This window comes from Gouania willdenowi, chromosome 20 (genome assembly GCF_900634775.1).
Source record: "Gouania willdenowi chromosome 20, fGouWil2.1, whole genome shotgun sequence".
NCBI classification, from domain to species: domain Eukaryota; kingdom Metazoa; phylum Chordata; class Actinopteri; order Blenniiformes; family Gobiesocidae; genus Gouania; species Gouania willdenowi.
Genome location: NC_041063.1, coordinates 24113191 through 24134993, shown reverse-complemented (window position 1 = coordinate 24134993; position 21803 = coordinate 24113191). Strand labels below are relative to the sequence as shown.

At 37.0% G+C, this 21803-nt stretch overlaps 1 protein-coding gene across 2 annotated transcripts in view; it reads right to left on the bottom strand.

Moving 5' to 3' along the window:
- LOC114454443 (myosin-16-like) overlaps positions 1 to 21803 on the bottom strand; it is a 153674-nt gene that overhangs the window by 104357 nt on the left and 27514 nt on the right. For both annotated transcript variants that reach the window (XM_028434917.1, XM_028434918.1), the window contains exon 7: positions 14115 to 14217. In XM_028434917.1, coding sequence (XP_028290718.1) covers positions 14115 to 14217 — 103 coding nt within the window. The remainder of the gene's footprint in view (positions 1 to 14114; positions 14218 to 21803) is intronic.

Below are 21803 nucleotides of genomic sequence, written 5' to 3'. Positions count from 1 at the left end.
GAATTCAGGTTGGAGGATAGAAAAGAAGGATGTGGGTCTCGGAAAATGTTAAATTTCAAAAAGGGACAATGACTACGTTTACACAAGAGCTTCAATTCACAAAAAAAATTAAATCCTCTTTAAACTGACCTTATAGACACACAAATGGTAATTCCGAATTAAACTTAAATCCGAATTAGGTGGCTGGTTTATTCTGATTTAAATTCTGAATTAAATAATTCTTCAATCTTGTAAATGTCTTATTTCTCATTACATGAAAGCTTAAATAATGATCTTATAAACACCTATTTCCAAATGACAATGGCCATTCTGAATTAAACTTAAATCCGAATTAGGTGGCTGGTTTAATGTGATTTTAACTCAAAATTAAATAATTCCACATTCTTGTGTATGTTAATTCCGCTGTAGATTAATTCCGGTCATTCTGCGCATGTTCGTCCTGTTGCGTTGACACACTGGTGACAACGCAATCCAGAATATAATGATAAGAGAGGATGGATGGAAGCTTAAACATACGGACATTTACGGACATATTACACACACTGGCCACGTTTACATGAGAGCTTTAATTCCCCTGACCTTGAAAACACCTATTTCCAAATGACAATGGCCATTCTGAATTAAACTTAAATCTGAATTAGGTGGCTGGTTTATTCTGATTAAATTATTCCTCAATCTTGTAAACGCTTAATTCCGATTTAAATTCATTCCGGTCATTCTGCCGTGACATAATCCAAGATGGCTGCCTGTAGCAAGCATTGGAGATTATTTATTTCAAAAGAACATTAGAAGATATCAATAAAATGAAAATAGTGAATGGATGGAAATGTGGACATTTACGAAAACGTGTTTTCCATGTAAACCTTATTTCGGAATTATTGTTTCCATGTAAACACAAAGCAGAACACTTTAATTCTGAAGTTATTTAATTCCATGTAACCGTGGCCATTGGCTGGTAACCGCCATGTGTCAGCTTTCTCTGAATGTGTCTGTATGTTGTCATTAGCTCAAAGGCTAATTCCATTGTTTTGCTAATATGGACCTTTGATGGCTTGCTTGACGTTTCCCCTCCCGTCATGTCCATCTCCCCCACCCAGCTTCCTCTTTGGTCCGTTTACCCTCCACCATCCCTCCTCACCTCCCCTTCTTCTTCTCTTTTTCCCATTTAAAGGATCTCCTTATTCAGAGCAGCTCTGCCTTTCAAGGTTGAAGGAAATGGCCATGTGTCTGTATATGCTGCAAAAGCAGGAGTGATTTTCATTCATGATCCTGCCCAAGGAGGTGACAGTGACTCACCTTCAGCCCGCAAACCTCACACACACACACACACACACACGTTCCTGCTTCCTCCTCTCCCAGCCTTTGATGTGTGTTTGAGTCCATGGCTAATCAGACAGCATCAGGCCCAGTCCTCATTTCCCCTGCACACCGGCCCCATTAGGGAGCAGGCTTTCTGGAGCAGGCCGATTAGGACAATATGCTCTTCTTTGGCTCACTCTCCTCCATATATACCTTAAATCTCTCGTTCTCTCTTTTCTCTGATTCGGCTCTTTTCCCATCTTAAGTCTCCAGTGTCACTTCCATCTTTCCTTTTCCTCGTCACGAGCTCCTCTCACCTTTCACTTCTCCCTCCATCTCACCACATCTTCCTAAAACGTCCCATTAGCCGTTACCCATAAGAATCATTCATACCTTTACCTCCTTACTTTCCCCTCTTTTGTGCATCTATCTTTCACTTTTTTCCACCGTCGTTCCTTAACTTTATTCCCCAAATCCCTCGCAGCATTCTTGCAGTCTCTTCCCTCGTATATCCCTCATTCACTTCTTCCTGTCCACATACTCTGCGGTGCTCAACGCTAACTCTCCCTCAAATTGCCTTGTAATCTCTCCCTCCCTCTAGGATTCCTGCTGTCTTGTGATGTACTGTACGATTTCCTTCCCTGACTTCTAAAGGAAAACTTTTTGAAGAATTTGGCCACAGTCCTTTGAATTGGGGGAATTTGGGATATATGTTGTTCCTTTCACAGTGTGGCTTTACTCCTCAAGTGCAAAAACGTGCCTTTCAGTTGATTACAGTCTGTAAATTGCCAAATGGAGTGAATGGGTTTGTCAACAAACGTCTGGCTCAGATGGTTGGTCGTCTTTTTGTCAAACAGCCCAGTCTAACAAACTTGTGACAATGGCCACAGTTACATGATGTTTGTTCATTCTGAATTAATTATTCAGAATTAAATAATTCAGAAATAAAGTATTCTGCTTCGTGTTTACATGGAAATAGTAATTCCGAATTATGGTTTACATGAAAAACATGTTTATTCGCCTTGGCAAGGGTTCTGATTGGACAGGAGGCAAAAAAAAAAAAAAAAAAAAAAAAAACGTAACAAACCTTTTCTTTTCAGCTACAACATAGAAGATAGATAGATAGATAGAACATAATAAGTAATAACTATTTACACTTATTTTGATTGTAGTTTTTAAGCAGCAGCTTGACAATAACATACTGTTTCACTTTCGTCCACTGAGCAGGAGAAGGGAGGCAGAAAACTGTACTTTGGCCAATCAAAGCCAAGTTAATGCAACAGTTGCTTTACCTCCATCTACAGGATGTTGAGTGGAAGGAGAACTTTCGGACAACAAGTGCATCATTAATCAAGCTTTGCGTCCTGGTGCAGGGCTTCATGTCCCTGATGAATCCTGTTTCGTTTGCCGATGTTTGTGTGAATGTCCGTCCACATGTTTAGGGTTCCGTCCATCCACTCTATATCCATGTCTTATAAGGCTCTTATTAAAAAAATTGTCTCAGCTGGAGTTTATCAATTGTTTCTGGCGGCCATCTTGGACTATGTCATCACCAGCGCCCAATCGCGACAGAACAAGAACGCACAGAATGACCGGAATTAGATTAAAGTGGAATAAATCTATACAAGATAGAGGAATTATTCTATTCGAAATTAAAGTCAGAATGAACCAGCCACCTAATTTGGATTTAAGTTTCATTCGAAATGGCCATTTCATTTTTAATCTTTTTAAACAGGATTTAACCTTTATTCTGAATTAAAGCTCTCGTGTCAACGTGGCCAATGACATGAAATGGACTTTGATACATTTTGTGTCCGTGGCAACACGATATCCTCATATCTTAAGTGCTACGTGCCACGTAGCGTTGTGGCGCTACTTGGTGGTGATTGCAATGCGACGCATTTTAACGGGAGTTATGGCCCTAACCATATTTCAAACTAAAACCCTGAATGAAGTGTTTTAAGAAGACACAATCGCACAAAATATCTTCCAAACCAAACACATCGAGTTTGAAAGAAAAAAATATCGTTAGACATGGTGGCGCGCAATAAGAAAGTGACATGGTTACAGCAGGGTTGCTTTTGGTTTCTGTAAAACTGAAATACACTCTTGGATTTGCTCATTTACGGTAAAAGTAACTGTACTTTACTTGTTAGGGGTCAGAAGGTTATGGTTGTACTTGGTATTTAAAACTTCTCAAAAGCAAAACAAAGAAAAAACTTGTCCTTTAAACCGTTATCATGTAAAGCTTAGTAAATACATATTTGTGTTAAAGGAGCTAATTTCCTTCTTAATCTAAATAGTCCTTTTTTTAATGCAGACTTCCTTGTTTTTCTCGTAGATAAGGTCATGGTGCCCAGTAACACAATTACAAAAAACACACTTGGATGTTCCCGACTCATTAGGTTTTTAATTAGATCTCCTTGCTTATTATTTCCTGCAGCACTTTTAATTAGTTAAAGCAGTGACGTACATTGTAACTTCTGAGAGTGGATTTGGTTTTCACTAAAACCAGTTGTCAATGCTTCATATGTGTTTAATCTTCACTCCTACATTAAAGAAACTCAAAACAGACATCTGTGATTCATGTGCAAGACAAGAGACAACGGGGATCTATTTATTTACATGCTAGAAAGAAACATTGTGTCCATTTTCCACTCATTTTCTGCTCTACGCCATCTCTTAAGATGAACTAGTGTGATCTGTGGAAGGATTCCAATGTGTTTCTACTTTTCTTCTTTTTTTTGAAATTCAAAGAACTGACTTGGAAGTTTTACAAAAAAAAATATTGGTTTTGACGACTTCAAGTCTTCACTTTTGAGTTTGTTACGGGTCCTGGTGTTTGCGTAGCATCTCGGGTATTATTTAATAGAACTTACACTATATTCAGCAGTAGAAAAGTATTATACATCTGAAATCATTACCAATAGGCTCCGAAAGTATTTTGTAAAAAGCGTGTTAACCTTTTATTATTCTTAACATTGCTACTTGGATGCGACATAAAGCTCAAAATAGCTATGAGCACCTATTTTTACACAATAATTGCTCACATGCAAGTTGATAGAGTACAAACAGAAAGTTACAGGTTTAAAAAACATGTTCAATTCCATTCAGACAAATTCTTCAATCGGGCTATACGGAATATCATTGTTTAGACCTGTACTAACTTTAAATACAGTATATATATATAGAGAGAGAGAAATCTGGTGAAAATAGGTTAAAAGTGACAACATATATGCAACATCGGGTGGGAAAAGTGGTGGGAAGGCTTTAAAAGTGCCCAAAATGGTCTTGAAAGTGGAATAAAATGTGCAGGAGTGCATTGAAATTTTACAATGAAGTGTCAGAAATGGGAGTAATGTAGCAAAAATGCATTAAAAGGAGCAAAATTATGTCAAGAAAATGTGACGCAAATAGATTAAAATATGGCAAGAAATGCTAAGTTTCTGTTTTTTTTTGTTTTTGTGTTTTTTTTTTTAGCTTGAATACTCACTACGTAGTACACACAAAGACACAAATAAACAACTCCATCACAGGCAAACGCAACAATCATTTGTATCTTGAAATAAGGATCAAACATGGGCTGGTAAACACAGTAATGAGCGTTGTGATGATCAACAGCCTTTTTCTGGTTTCTCTTCCTCCAGTGGTTGAGGGCCCACATTTCTCATAAACAGCCAAAAGCTCATTTGGGGATGAATAAGAAAAAAAATACTGACTTGCAATATTTTTGCTGGTTTACCACAAATTTAAAGACATTTAGACTAGGAAGGAGCCAGTCGTGTGAGTTCTGTCTTTGTAAAAGAGAGGAGCTCACCGTGTGGAAATTAAGAGCCAGCATGTGTTTGCGTGTATGAATGTGAGCGTTTGTGCTTTTGTGTGTGTGTGTGTGTGTGTGTGTGTGTGTGTGTGTGTGTGTGTGGCTGACTAATCCCTCCACAGAGCTAAAACGAGTTAAAAACACATCAAAGGGAAGCTTAACCTCTGTGAAACCTCAATGGGTTTTCAAGAACAACAAATGATCATTCTCCTCATTGTTTCCAGGGGGACTCTTTTTACCGCTGCGCCTCTGACTTTTTTCCCCTTTAGTCGTGGGAGTTTAAAAAAAAAAAAAGCAGCCAGTGGTTTCATTTTTTAATGACTGCGCCATTTGTGTATGTCTGTGTGTGCGAAAAATGTGTAAAGGAGTGCTTGCGTGTGTGTTTGGCGCACACAAACGGGGTATTTTCGAGAGTGACATGGCAAATGAGGAAAACCAAGCTAACGAGGACATGCAGCTCGACTCGGAATCATTAAAATGTATAGAATTGTGACTGCTTGTGTATATACATAGCTGTTGTATCGCCAATGAGGAGGCCTTGGAAGAAATGTGGTAGGGGGTTGCTGGTGGTGGTACGGGGGGGGTGTATTGACAGACAACGGAGAAATAAAGAAACCGGTTGTGGCCTGCGTGAGACCTGCTTTCACATGAATTCCTCATTATCACAGAGCAAAGTGTGCTTCTTTTTGTATCACAGATTTGCATCCATTTTGTCCTCGTCTTTGAAAAAGTGCTGCATTTGTTCAAACGCTGCAGTGATGCTTGAGGTATCCAGAACCTTTAAATATAAATAGAAAGCATACGAGTTGTCATTACACCGTCAAACGCATATTTTTACTGATCGATTTCAGTCACATGATTGTTTCTTATGTTGAATTTTAATAGTTTAAGAAGATAAAGGTGACCATATTTTTAATTCCAAAAAAATAGGACACTTGGGTCGACGCTTTTTTGAATATAGTAAATAAATAGGTTGGTATTGTCAATAAGGTTTCTGTCTTTAAAACATACGTGTCAAACTCGAGGCCCGGGGGCCAAATAAGGCCCTTTAGAGCATCAAATTCGGGCTGCATGATGAATTTGGAATCACAGAAAACATGAATTATTGTGTAAAAATACCAAGTAATTCAGTTGCAGATATCTCAGCCCTTCCAAGTACATAAATTCAATCAATATCCACAGTTTCCCCCATGCTTTTATCACGTTTTATCATTTTTAATTGTAAATTAATTATCTTTTTCCACAATCCTGCCATTTTTATTAAAATTATTTCACAATTGTTTTCCAAAATTGGATAAAAATTGTCCACAAAGCAACTAAAATCAAAAATTGCATATTGTCTGTAACTTCCATTACTTTACATATATTTATACGGCAAAATTATGCTGAAATTTATTGTTTTTGAGCCTAAAATTTGTGGCACACTTGAGATCAAACTGGTCCGTATTTGGCCCTTGAACTATACCGGTAATATGCTTTATAACAAAGGCTTTAAAAAATCTGCAATTTATTATGCACTTTATAACAATCTATCCATGAAAAATCTCATATAAACCTTCTGAAAATCTCTCAATCATTAAAACAATGACAAACATTGGGTCCGAGACATTCAAACTATAACTAAGAAACTAATTGCTTACAGAACATTAAATTATCATTAAATATACACTTCAATAAATAACCTTTTCACTTAAATTCACAGGTTTTTGGTCTCTTTTAATCTCTCTCTCTTCTCTTTTCCTCAAGTGTGACCATTTCGTCAAAACAAAGCGGCACCTTTAATGATTCTGTAACTTGTGAGTAAAGTTACTGAAATGAACCACATTGGCTTTAAAGAGCAACTCATTAGCTTTCGGAAAATGGCGGAATTTCTCAGATAGAGAAAATATGAGCAGAGTTATAGTATTTTAAATTAACGTATTCTTAGATGCATTTAAGGTACAAAAAATTTGTTAAAGTATGAACATAGATTACTTAAATGCTTCAAGAACATTGCAATCATAATATTCTTTCTTCATATTAAACATTATCATCACACAGTGATGGAAATAATAAACAGAATTTTGTTGTTTAAGCTCATTTATTATTTTCATTGATTCAGTCATAAACCAAAATCCATTTCAATTGGAAAACGTTGCTTTTCGTGTCAAATATTGTTATGCAAAGTCCCACCACTACTAAAGACACATTTCCATTTATTTTTTAAATGCAAAAAAATTAAATGATAGTGCAATTGTGGATTAAAAGTTGTTAGAAAACACGATCGGAGTAAATGTTAGGTGGGAACTCTAACTTTCTCCTTTTTTAGGCTGTTGTAAAAGACACATTCATGAGACTGAAGAAATTCCATGTCTCGCAGGTTGTGGAGTCACCCTCAGGCTAAAATATCCCTGGGACTTGACATTGACCTGCAGGATATTAACCTCATACTGGTTTTCCTCCCTGGTGAGGGGCTGGGGGTCAAGAAGTCACCACAGGTCAAAGTCTTCGGGGGGGGCTTTATTTGGCCAGATGCCTGCTTCAGTGCTTGTCCTCCAACAGCAGCCATCTTCCATCTTCCATCTTCATCACATTCTCCATGTGGCCTCAACTGGTCCCAGTACCACACCAGTGCTGAGCTGAGTTTGACTCCCACACCCGACTGCGTATCCTGTCAATAAGTCCAGGCTGAAAGATGAGGGATGGGAGGTGGGGTCGGGAGGGCGGGGGGGTGCGGAGACGGGAGGAGGTGGTGGTTGTCTACGCGCGGACTTCTCCTCCTCCAGCTGCCTACGCAACTGTTTGTTTTCCCTGCTGAGGATTTCTAACTACAGAAGGAAGAGAAAGCCATTAAGAAAGACAAAAAAAAAGATTCATTTAAAACTAGAGATAAATTAGCTGCAATGGCCTTAAAAGTTGAATGTTCTGAAAACATTTCAAGTGAGGAAGTGAAGTAGAATATCTATGTGGTGAGTTGATCCATAAAACTCGCAGAAACACATTTCAGAGATTTTTGTATAGTATAGGGGTGAGTATTGTCAAGGATGTTGCAATACGATACGTATCGCGATACGTGGGTCACGATTCCGCGATATATCACAATTATCTACCCAGTTAATATGAAAATTAAACGTAGAGATGAAAAATCAATTTGCTGTATATGTTCATCAGAAGATATCGATCATTCAGGCGACAAATTGAGAAGTCTCAAAGTAACCATGACAACATAATGATGGCATTGTAACAACTGTAAATGAGAAGATTGAGGATAAATCACCCAGAGTTACTGACAATGCACAAAAACAAGAAAAAATTATTTATCCTATTGTATCAGTTTAAGCACAGATCCGACCACATTGAAAGCATAGTAAGCACCACTGAAATATTGCACAAATACATAAAAATATTGATAAAATTTCCAAAAAAAAAAAAAAAATAAAAAAATGATAGATATTTTTTTTAAAAATCGATTTTTAAAAAAATCGTGATATATCATGAAATCTTTTTTTTTTTCACACCCCTAGTATAGTATGACCCCCGGTTTCCACTGGATATGTCTCCGCTGCACCACGGCTCCGATCCGGTTTTGCTTAGCTGTCCTACGTATTTAAGCAGAAATCACTACTACAAGACACGTTACAAATATTAACTCATAATGGTCCGTTGCTATCTATTATTTTTTTGGGAAACCTTTAAAGGCACACTGCGTAACTTTTGACCACTAGGGGCGCTAGACCAGTAACTTTCACGTCAAGTGCCCCTAGTGGCCACAAGTGCTGCAGCACTGTCGCAAAAATCAACAGTCAGTCAGTCGGGCCAGCCTCCTTTGTCTTTTGATTGTGTATGCAGACAACAGTTGACCTGGAACTTCGGGATAAGGAATGGCTCTGAGGGCTGGGTCGGTCAGGCTGGGTTGCGAAGCGGGGCTGGGCTCGCACCGCGTGGTGGCGCTCCCTCCCTACTCCCTAGCCTTGCGGCGGCCGGGGTCGGGGCGGATGGGGGACCTGGCGTGCACAGGGCGGTGTCCGGCGCCTGGCAGAAGGCGGGTCGGTGGAGGGGGCAGGGTCTCGGCGGCGTCTTTTTAGCCTCCTCAGAAGCAGTTTTAAATGTTTTGCTTGCCTCGGCCATGACCACAGCGGAAAAATAGTAGCAAAAGCTTTTTCGCCCAATGAGTATATCCGAGTCTGTGGTCATGTGACTGCCGCAAAGTGAAACGTTCTCCAGGCATTCTCCACGTCACAAGACCTGGCCAAAGACGGTCCGTCTCGAGCCGTGCTCAGAGCATTGATACATAAGTGCTGTATGTTGGCGTGAGGAATCATTTAAAATAACTCCGAGGTGTGCCTTTAAAGCTGAGTGATATTTATCAATCATGATTCTTCAATAGCCTTAATTACCTTTTGTTATATGAACAGTGGTAGAAAACCTAACTTCAATAATTATCAAATTTGAAAAAAATCAGGGGAAAAACACTGTAATCAACACTGTATCTTTTGTTTTTTGTTTGTTTTCTTATTGTCAAAATGTAGATTTCTTTTTAAAGTTTAAATGCTTTTATAAAATTCACAGGTGTTCCTCCGGTTAGGCAGTGGTGAATATTTTACATGAAAACAAAAATCATTTGTGACAACAATTTTGCACGTCAACACAACACCATTCAGGTTTCTTAAAAGAATATTAGATAAAGCTAAACAGAAGATGGAGGCATGAAACCCCCTGGGGAAAAGTGATGTTGAAATATAGTTGAATAGCATAAGTTAAACTGTGACAAAAAGCAAAGAATTTTCCTTTAAACTTGTAAAGGTGGAAAACTTCCAAAAATGTGTCAGCCTAAAAAAAGATAGTGACACCCTGTTTTCTTTTGTTTTGTTTTCAGTCATGAGAACCGGTTAAATAAGAAATTAGATGACAAAGAGAAGCAGATGTGTCAGGAAGTGACAGTTGCACTCATCAACATCTGTTTTTGTAGTTTGTGTGAACGCTGCAGTGGTGTGTGCATAAATAACTGAACGTGTGTGTGTGAGGAAGGACAAAAAAATGGGACGAGACATATCTTGCATACCCGGTGTTTACAGATGGTCAAAAGTCTTCATTACACTTTTCCCAAATTACTTCGAAAAATATATTTTTTATGAAATAGTTTTCTGCTGCTTTGATTTAAACATATTAATGTGTGTAGTATCAGTTTTCAGTGAAATGGTCGCAATGTTGGTCTGTTTATTATAAATACACTAAGGTTGGGCATTACAACAATAATACATGCCATGGTAGAAATGTGATCAATATGAATAGAAAATATGGGCAAAAAAATGCTAAATAATTTCACTGAACTCCATTAGAAACAAAATCCAGGAAAAAATTATCTATTTGTATATCGTTCCATATGTCAGTATGTCTTAAAGCCTGAGAAGGTCAAACAGTTTTCCTGCAGTGAAACCATATTTAGATGTTACTGAGATTTAAAAAAAAGCTATAAAATAGTTTTGTGCTGCTTTGATTTGATTCTAACATATTACTGTTAGTTTCATGTCGCAGATGTTATTTCTACCTGAGATGTGTAGTATACGTTTTCATTGAAATGGACCCAAACTTTTGAGACTTTAGGTTGGTTCTTCTTCTGTTGCGCAATTCACAATGTAAATGAAGCACAAAGCGGCCACAGGTCTGATTTTATTATGAATTTAAAACATTAAACAATGTAACGATGCACATTTTTGGAGTCAACATAATCAATTTTGTTACCCCCCGGCAATAATCAAACTGGGCCTATGATATTTGGGGGTGGTTGACTATAACTATAACTGTGTGGCTTCAACCATCGAGTAGCCATTGGCATGGTGATGTGTCAAAGCTATTATACAACTTTGCAAAAGTATTTACACTCCTCAACAAGCAAACACCTTCCAATGTGTTAATTTTAAATTATGCCAAAAGCAATTGAATTTCCAGATGAAAAACACCCGAGTTGACATTTATAATTAGCTGTATATTCAAGGAAACGTGTTTAATTTCGCTCGTCTTTGGCAGCTCAGGATGCTTTTTCTAATTGCATGGGAAAGGGGAAGGGGGGTAAGGGGGGGTGTGGGGGTGTGGGTGAAATTAAAAATCCCAGCTTGTCCTCCCAACCTTCACAGACCGCGGCTGAATTGTCGTGCATGTGCTTGGATGAAAAGGCGTTGAAGATGTGTATGAGTTTGGGGATTCATGGGAAAGACACTGGGGAGCGTCTTAATGCAGCCAGTTCACACTTTCTTCTGAATAACTTTAAATGACGACATTTGGAAAATAAATTTACACATGATTGGGCGGCCAGATAAAAATGAAAGGCTGATTTTAAAATATGAAGCGTGGTATCTGTCCGTCTTGTCACATTAGCATGGAAAAATGTAGACAGTCGTTGAAAATATTTGATTTCTCTTTCAATCAGCTTTTAAAGAAATGCATTTTTGTAATACCTCAGTTAATTATGTGTGACAAAGCAATTTTTTTTGCATTAAATCATCTCGACAGGTTAAGTGCAGTGGTTTGGTGTCTGTAGGTAAAGCAGTGCAACAGCTTTAGCCCATTTATTGAGCCTATATATAAGTATGCTGCTTATATATGAGCGATAAATGTTTATAATCTGGAATTTACAATATATTACCTGAGTTAGGAGAAAGTGGTATGAAAGTAGCATTTTTTTTTTTTTTTTTTCAAAAGATAACATTGCACCCAAATATTATTTTTCATTGTGAGAAACTATTAACATGTGCTCTTCATTATCAGGTACAACAGCAACCAAATGTGTAATGTGATGTTGAGCAGACGTTGCTTATTGTTATTTTTGTCCCGCAAATGAGAGACAAAGAAATACACAGACATTTAATAAAAAATACTTATTTTTGTTAAAAAAGATAAAGAAAAATGAAAATAAACTTGGAGGGGGGAAAAAAGCAATTATTACAAGACTAAATCATTTGTCAAATTATCTATAATATGACGCATGTATCAATAAACACAATTTTTTAAACAAAAGCATTTACTCACTAGCAGCAAAAACATTCCTCCAGATGTACCTTTGCAGGATTTTCTTTACAGTAAATAAAGTAAATAACTGTGTTTCTGTTACCCTTGGAAATGCTCAAAATCTAAATAGTGCAATAAACACTGGTGATGGAAACACCTGAATTTTGAAAAAAAAATAAATAAATCGTGAAAAGCTTTTTAGGCTTTCATGAGGTTCAATATTAAAATGTATTGCAAAAGCGCAATGGAAACACTTTTTGCGCAATTATGTCAATATGTTACTAATTTGCATGCTAATAAGAAAATATTGAATAGTTAATAGGTGTTCCCTAATATAAAGTGACACCCTTTTCACAATATCGACGTTTTTTTCTATTTTCAGTAATACTATTTGAACTGTTCTAATGTTCTTCCTCGTTGAGTATAAATACAGGGAAGGGCTATTAACCCAAAATGTAAAAGTAAAAGTTGTGCCACCCTTTACTGACATTATTTTAGGCAAAATTTTTGGTACAGATGTTGAAAAAGAACAAGGAAAAATGCAATTTGGCAAAATTTGGACACTCATAGCATCATATTGTGAACCACCCTATATAGTGGTGTATAGTAGGGGTGGGAACCTCTGGGTGCCTCACGATACGATACACGATACAAAGCTCACAATACTGAGATTATTGATATATTGCTCAGAAATCAACCTACGATAATCTATGACATAACAAGAAAAAGATGTGAAAAAATACAATTTTTTATTTTATGTCTCTGAAAGACAATAAATTGAAAAAGTGTCCTATGAACAGTGACACTATTTTAGTGCAACATTTCTGTAAATAAGTGTCAACATACTAATGTAAATGAATAACTATGTCCAATAGTGCTTTCTGTAAACAAAAAATTTACCAGTGAGACCAGTAAACAATATATTGGTTCCTTCAACAAACAGTGACAACATTTCTGTGAAGACGTACCTGCACATTTTAGTGAAAAAGCAGAAAAGGTTTTGAAAAAAAACCAAAATAAATTAAAAAAAATTAAAATTAAAAATCGATACTTAGCGCGAGCATTTTGATAATCGATCGTGCGAAAAAATATTGTGATATATCGCCATATCGAGATATTGTCACACTCTTAGTGTATAGTATATAATGTGTGACCAGTGAAGTGCTGATATCCTCTTCAGGCTGCTTGTATGTTTAGGTGAGAGTAGAACTGTCCATGTTGGATCGATGTGTGTAATGATTCACAGCAGAGATTAAGAGGTGCTATTACACACCTGACCTGTTAAACAACACCTCTCTCGCTCTCTCTCTCCTTTTGCTTCTGTTAAACACGTTTCCGGCTGAAAAAAACCAAAAAAAAACCTTCTCTAACGTCGTACGCATCTCATTGCAGCACAACATGTAAAAAAACAGTCAATGTCAAGCAGCGGGACACTGGATATACAACACAAGTCAGGTGAGCCGTCCCCCAGGCCCTAGAGTTTTTAGAGAACTGAGTGGGCTGAGGATATACTTTTTTTTATTTATTTGTCTCTCATTTGGTGATTTGTTGACTCTTGTGAAGTTTAACAGTGTGGAAAAAAAAAAAAAGAAGCTTTTTCCTCAGAATATTCCTCTGTGTTTTCCTCCCCACATTGTTTTGTCACCCAGAGATCAGTGCACACGTATTGATATACATCTCTCTCCGTTTTCATGAAAGGCAAATCATTTACCAGTGGAAAAGGAACGTCACAGCGTTTTCTGCCTTACGATTTGTCCCCCCCCCTTCTGCCGACTTTTCACTTTTATCACAGGAAGAGGAAATGGATGTCTGTGTGCTCCTCTGTGTAAGTATTGGCGTGTTGTTTGAAGTTGGACGCATTAAAGCTTGCTCTTCTGTGTGAGCTCAACAGCAGGTGTGTATTTGTATCTGTAGGGGGAAGGATTGCGTGTGTGTGTGTGTGTGTGTGTGTGTGTGTGTGTGTGTGTGTGTGTGTGTGTGTGTGTGTGTGTGTGTGTGTGTGTGTGCTTACTTGTTGATTTAGCTTTCTGATGGCCCGCAGGTTGCTGTGCAGTTTGCTTTGCATGTCCTCAATGTTGCTGAGCTTTTGTGCAACACAACTCATCATTTCCGCACTGGAAGTCAAATAAAAACAATACATAAGCCAAAGATCAACTTTAATGTCCTAAAAAGTAGTCCAATGTAAAAATATATGTAAAAAAAACAACATCTCTTTCGTCACTCATTTACGGAAGCTCATTGCATTCACTGAAGAATAAAATGTCCGTTTTTTCCTGAGTTAATGAGACAAAAATAAGTAAATTAATAAAAATTGGCACTGTTTTTCTGTTTTTATAGGAAACATATAAGGAGGGCATTTTTTTTTTCATTTACCTATTCTTATCTCAATTCAGAAAAAAAAAGAAAAACATTTCCTATGAAAACAGAAAGACAGGGCAATTTATTTTCCATTTACTTATTTTAATCTCATTAATTCAGGAAAACCCACAAATATTTCCGATAAACACATAAAATTTTAATTATTTTTTTTTTACTCATTCATTCAGAAAAACAAACTTTTTTTTCTTCATTGAATACAATACGCATCTGTACTCAGTTGCATTGACAAGACAAATCTGAAGCGTGCAGATTTTGGCATAGATTATATTTTTTTTTAACCCTGCTATCATCCTTGGGGTCAATTTGACCCCCATTCAATGCTCATCTTTCACACATTTTGCTTCAAATTTCATGACTTTTCCTAATTTGATGGCTCCAAATAATTAACTAAGCATAAAACTGATTGATTTTCAATGTGCTGGACACATACAGTATTGCACGCATTGGTGTTTCTCTGGGGTCAATTTGACCCCAACCTGTTTTAGCTGTGTAAAACTTGTCTGTGTGTGACCCCTGTGTGACCTGTACTTTAATTGTTCCTCATTGTGCTGTGTGTGTGTGTGTGTATATATATATATATATATATATATATATATAATATGGACACACTCTCTTGAAAATATCCTTTAGGAAAAGTTTTACTGTGAATGAGTTTTTGGAACAGCTCTTTCACAGTGAAAGAGAATGTGTCTCAGACAAGACTGTGTTGAAGAGGACACTGATTATTATCATTATTACCATCTGAATTAATAAATAAATATGTTTATGAGAGGAAATTAGAAAATATTTGGATGAAAACTATTCAAGATAAAAAAATAAGTTAAAAAAAATACAAATTTGGCTCAGTTTTTCTGTTTTCCTAAGAAATCTTTTTTTCTGAATTGATGAGACAATTTATCATAGGAAATTTTTTTTTGGTTTTTTGAGTTGATGAGATGAAAAATAAGTGAATAAAAAACAATTCAAGATAAATGAATTTTTATTTAAAAGTTTGGCCTGATGGTGTCACTAGAGAACAGGTAAAACATGTTAGTAATATTTGAGGATAATAGGAGGGTAAAAACATCTTTATTAGAACATTTTACTGAAAGAAAAGATGGATGCAAAAATCCTGCGTATATATATTCATAAACAAAACACTTATCTCCAGACTGCATTAAGAATACAAGAAGCCAATGAAGATTTCAACGGTTTATTAACATTTTTGGGGGGAAATAGTAAATAAATGCATGGGTTTCCCATCTCCAGAGCTAAGGAGTGTCTATTAAACTAATGACAGTGGATAATGGTACTCGTACGGGCTGAGGAGCTTGCTGCGGCTGCTGCCCCCGCTTTGCGCTCTCTTTCATGCCCCAGTGAACCTGTCCAGTTAGTGTTCGGGAAAGAAAATTCTTCCCAATACTTTATTGAAGACTTCTTTGCCCATTAAAGTACCACTGTACCGCCTTGATGTTAATTTTCTTTTTAAAATAGCAAGCTGGGATTTCCTATCAGAGTCTAGTTTGCTTCACTTAAGATGCATGTGTTCATTGGAATGCTAATAAATGGCATCCTTGTTCCTGTGGATATGAATGTGGGGGCTGAGGCGCGTTCAGACTCAAACTCACCCCTTATTTGCATTTAGGTTCTGAAAAGACAAGGAGAATGGAACGCAACCTGGCGTTTGACTGAAAAGTTTATGAGATTCATTAGTGGAGGATATTATACGATAAGATGAGACTTGTACAACATCAAAACCATCGTAACAACAGCAGAAAGATCAAGTGGAGTCAGACAGTGACTGATTTCTCTTTAGATTATTGAGGCAGCAGCAATGATTCCATACGATGTCAAATTATCTTTATTTTATTTTAATGACGCAACTTTGGGGTTGAAGATAAAAAAGCCAAACATGGTTTGTAAAAATGCACACGAACCGGCGAGAGCATAAATTATAATCAATAACATACATACAGATACATCTCTCACTCCTTATTCACCAAATTTATAAACATGAGTAGGTTTCATTACTTCACCAATTCCATTTCAGGATGTTATTTAGTTTCCGTTTCATCATTTTTCCCCGTTTACATGACTTTACTGGCTATTAAACTTCCCCAAAATCATACCAAACATGAGAAATTTGGCTAATAGTCATCTTCAGTTATTCATTTTGCATTTTATATGCTTTAGAAGATTTACGGAAACCGGAGGGTTACGCTAAAATCACGCTCGCTACAATTTCAACCATCGACCTCAGCTTGATATGCAGTTTGCGGGGGACCCCACAGTGGTCAAAAGTTTTAATTTAAGTTTTCCCAAATGCATTCGAAAAAATAATATTCTTAAAATAATGTACATAATATACAAATATTTTAAGTGCCAAAATTACAGTGACTAGAAAACGATAAAATGGCGATATAAAATTCAAAGGTTCACAAAATAAAATACAATAAAAAGGTTATATAGAACCAGCAGCTGATGACATTTGACCCTCCTGCTTCCCGTAGCAGCTCAGTCCTTTGTGTGATCCGTAAACACATTAGTCTGTTGTTTGTAATGATGCACCGAGAAAACAAGCAGCTGGAACAGAGAACAATCAAACCCTAAAGCGGTGGATTGAGTGGTGTTGTGATAATCTACTCGCCCCCTATTTTTGCTGCCCCCCTGGCAAGAATCTCAAACTCTGCCTATGCTGAGCTTACGGGAAAAACACTAGGGATGCACCGAAATGAAAATTCTTGGCCGAAAACGAGAGAAAACCAAGGTCGAAAACTGAAACACCGAAATAAATACATTGCAATCGTATAAATCACTATTAATGCTTCAAAGAATAAATCAATTAAAAAAAATGAAATTTTTTTTTAGCACTTACATTTCAACTATGCACAATCTAAAATAAAAAAGTAAAATGTTTAACTTGACGCCACTCATACATTAAATCAGGGGTCACAATGAATAACACTGTACAAGCCTATAACTGACTGAGCTGGTGGAAGGAAGTTAGATTAAATATGTTCTCTCATTAAAACACAAAGTGCATTCAAGTTCTTGATGAAGATCAGCTTCTCTGCTTTATTTATCATCCAGAGCTTGTTCTTGGAGACACACACAGAGATTGCAGCGCTGGTTTAATCCCATCCAAGAAATCATCTTCATTAACGCAAACCAAGTACAGTCGTGATGTTGTAGCAAAGAGGATCTCTGAAATGTGCGCTGACTCTAAAGATTCATGCTTCTGATGCACAGTCATGCTTAGAAGACGCTTTTGTGCTCGGATGTGTTCAAATACAGACGCTCCGTGAGTCCGCAGATAAGTTGGCCCGTTTCCAGACAAACGTGCACGCTGACCGCAGTGTTTGCTCGCGTCTTTACAACATCATGTTCCAGTTGGCTTGTTTCAGTGAGAAAAATGTTTGCATACCACACATTTTCATGGTATTATTTAGTGAAGCACAGAAATTCTCGCCACTGAAAATTTTCCCCCGAAAATGCACTTATGAGCCAGTTTTGGCCAAAAATTTTCAGTGCCCAGGTTTTTGGTGCATCACTAAGAAGTAAGAAATACAGTGAAAATGCACAATATGAACTCTAACATTGTTTGTTAAACCTTTATTTACAGCCGATCAGCGAATTGTTTGCAATTTGCAGGACATATCCTGAGATGAGTATGAGCATAATTTGAAACATTTGTCAGTTTGCTACACATTCAGTCACCCGTTTTCCACAGAAAAAGAGCATGTAAATGCAAAATATTGTCCTAAAACATGCATATGAGGCATATTTGTGTCATGTTGTAGCCGGACGGTTCAGATTTATTTTAACATTTCAGAACGTGAATTATGCATACTCTGTTTTTAACAATGCCAGAAAATTGGAGGCTCTACATGAGTAATAGAAATAGTAGAAAACAAAACCAGTCAACTCTTAGACTACATGTGTATCTAGACTGGTCAAAATGAGACCAACAGATAACATTTGGGATTCAGTGGATTTAAGGATAGAAGCTGCCTCGTTGACCCTGGACTGGTCCACACTAGCTGATAGAATCCCATTCAAATGACCTCCACTGTAAATCCTTGAGCAAGGCTTTCAACTCCTAAATCCATTCCAGATGCTACACAGTAACTGCCAAGTGCACATCCTGAACACGTTGATTTTAAATAACACATTTTACATTTACACTCCAATGTAGATGTGAGGATTGATGTGAAAATCATCCGTTTCTGAGAAAACATCTGAGACGAGCTAATTCAGCATGGGGGGATGTATGCTTTTATAGCCGCTTAATTTCCAGAAAATGACATTTATAAAGTGGACATAATTGCAAGTGACCCTTGCAGATCTCATAATTTCACACCATAATGAGAACAAAAAGAACATTAATATAAGAAATGCTGTGATGTCTTTATATATTTCATATTGGGAACAGAATTGTTTTGGAAATTATTTCATTAAAGATAAAGAAATAATAATAATCAGGGGTGTAACAGATTACAAGTACTATTATTACTGGAATTCAGTTGCTTTTATCAGTACTTTTTTTGAGTATATTTCTAAATCAATAATTTAACTTGTACTTAAGTACATTTTAAAAGAAGTAAAGTAATTTGTAACATTTCTACACCCAACCGTTACTGACTGAATTATAATTTTTTGTTTTAAAATGATCAACGGACATTGTGAAACTACAAGAAAAGGAAATGACAGGATATATCAGTACTCTTTCCACCTCTGTCCAGAAGGTCCCACTTGTACCAATTTGGTAAACAAGTTCTGATGAACAACGGCCCTGGCACCCCCGTGGCACATACGGAGTAATGGGCTCCATTCATATAATGGTATGCGTCAATGATTAGGTACCACCAACTGTCACAATATTTGACTCACAAATAATTGAGAAAACAACTTTAATGGAAATTGCCTTAAAAAGGGTGGCGAGCATATTGATAATCGATTGTGCAAAAAAATATTGTGATATATTGCCATATCAAGATATTGTCACACTCCTAGTGTATAGTATGTAATGTGTGACCAGTGAAGTGCTGATATCCTCGTCAGGCTGCTTGTATGTTTAGGTGAGAGTAGAACTGTCCATGTTGGATCGATGTGTGTAATGATTCACACCAGAGATTAAGAGGTGCTATTACACACCTGACTTGGGCCCCTAATCAAATTGTGCAAGGTATAATCATAATCTACATTGAATTACCTTTGAAATGATATATCACACGACTATGTTCTCATAAATTTGGAAATTACCGAAAATGGGGGGTCGGCCCCAGGGCCCCATTTCAACAAAAAGGGCTCCGTGCATCTCATCACATTCATTCATACAGTGTTCAAACCAAAACTACATTCTGAGCAGTCATTTGAAAAATGGGACCCCCAAGGTCCCCCGGGCGCCCCCATGACACATACGGGATAATGGGCCCCATTTATATATTGGTATGTACCAATGATTCAGTACCACTAACCGTCGCAATATTTGACTCACAAATAAATGAGAAATCGATTTTCGTTTTTCTTTTGGCATCAAAAATCGGACTCCGAGCATCGATGCGTAGACATCCATAGATTATAGCTACCAAATTTCAGCCCAAAATGTCACGAATAGCGATTTTAACTAGTGTACACAACAAGAAGAACAAGAAGAAGAACAAAGCGAGTGACGTTTTGAGTCCGGTAGCCCGGCCTGAAAAATGGAGGTTTGTGGTGGATGCATCTTGTTTTTTTCACGATAGTGTGTCAAACTGATAAATGATGTGACAGCAGCAAATATAAATATAAACATAAATATAATATATATATATATATATTTATAAATATAAATATCCAATGTCCAAAGGCCCTAAAATCCGCCACCAGGAATGCAGTAGTTAACTCATATTCTATGGCGTTCACCTGAAAGCAGAAGTGGTGTTGCCAAAGCTGCTTATAAATGCATTTTGTTGTCGTGTTTAGGATATACAGTATCAGTACTCTTTACACCACTGATAATCATCTAAAAAGAAAAATAAGATGTATAAACTTTAACCACAATCCAGCTCCATAAAAGCCAAAGCACATCTACCCAGTGATTTAAAGTCGTTCCTTGATGGTAATGTGGTCTTCAGCAGATTGTAAATCATCAACCATCTCTGTGAGATTTATGCACTCGCTGTGAGAACGCAGCGATGTGCTGGGGTTGGCGTGACGCCCGTGTAAACACATGTTCCTGTGTTTACACGCAAACACAGGATGTGTGTGTAATTAGTGGCCTAGCTAACCCAATCAGTGTGTGTATAATTACAGTCATTAGTGTCAAAGCCAAGCGGCCACGCTCTCTAAACCAGGCGATAAACTGCACAGTCCCTCTCGCACTCATCTTTCTTATTTACTGCCCGCGTTTTGCTGTAAATTTTATGCAAGGCTTGATGCTCTTCTCTCCGTCTGCCACTTACTGCCTCTCTGTGATTCTGTCACTTTAGCTCCCTGTGTTTGTACAAATCCTCCACTGTGATCACTGGCTTCTGTTAATTGGAAGCACATCGTTAGCGGTGCGACTGATGAAGTCGGATACTTTATGAGCGTTTCCCCAGATGGGCTCCATCAGATGGGCTGGAAGTCTAGTGCTGCCAGATACAAACTGCACTGCATTTCAATGTGGGGCAGGGATTAAAGGGATTCAGACTGTTTCTGTATTCCTTTTTCACATTTAAATCTCGATTTTAAATCAAACTAAATGTCTTATTTATTTTTCATCACATTAGACATGATTTTTTCATCTTCTTTTATTATTATTTAATCTTTTAAATTAATAAACGTGTGTTTATGTCTCAAACTAAGCTAATATCTAAATCAATGTGTGCAAAGAAGTAGTTATTTAAATTTTGTGTTGACATTTCTTTTTATTCATCATACAGTTTTATCTCAAAGCTGAATTTCTTTTTAGGGGAGGAGCTCAAACTCTATTGAAGTAGGTTTGATAATGTGGTTAATAATCTTTAGGATGTTTTTACAAACTGCACTCATGTCTGTTATTTTTTTATTCCTTTTTACATTTAAATCCCATTTTTAAATCAAACTAAATGTTAAGGCATGATTTTTCTTTGGAACTTTCTTTTTTTGTTATCATTCAATCTTTTTTAAATTAATAAACCATGTTTTTTAAGCTTCTAAATTATTGTGTGCATACAGTTTTATCTCAAACCTGAACTTCTTTTTAGGGGAGGAGCTCAAAGTAGAGCCATTACTCCATCAAGTCAAAAAAAAAAAAAAAACCTTATTGATGTCGGATGGTTATATGGTTCCTAATCCTTTTAAGCTGTAAAAATGGACATTGCATTGGACAAAATTTACT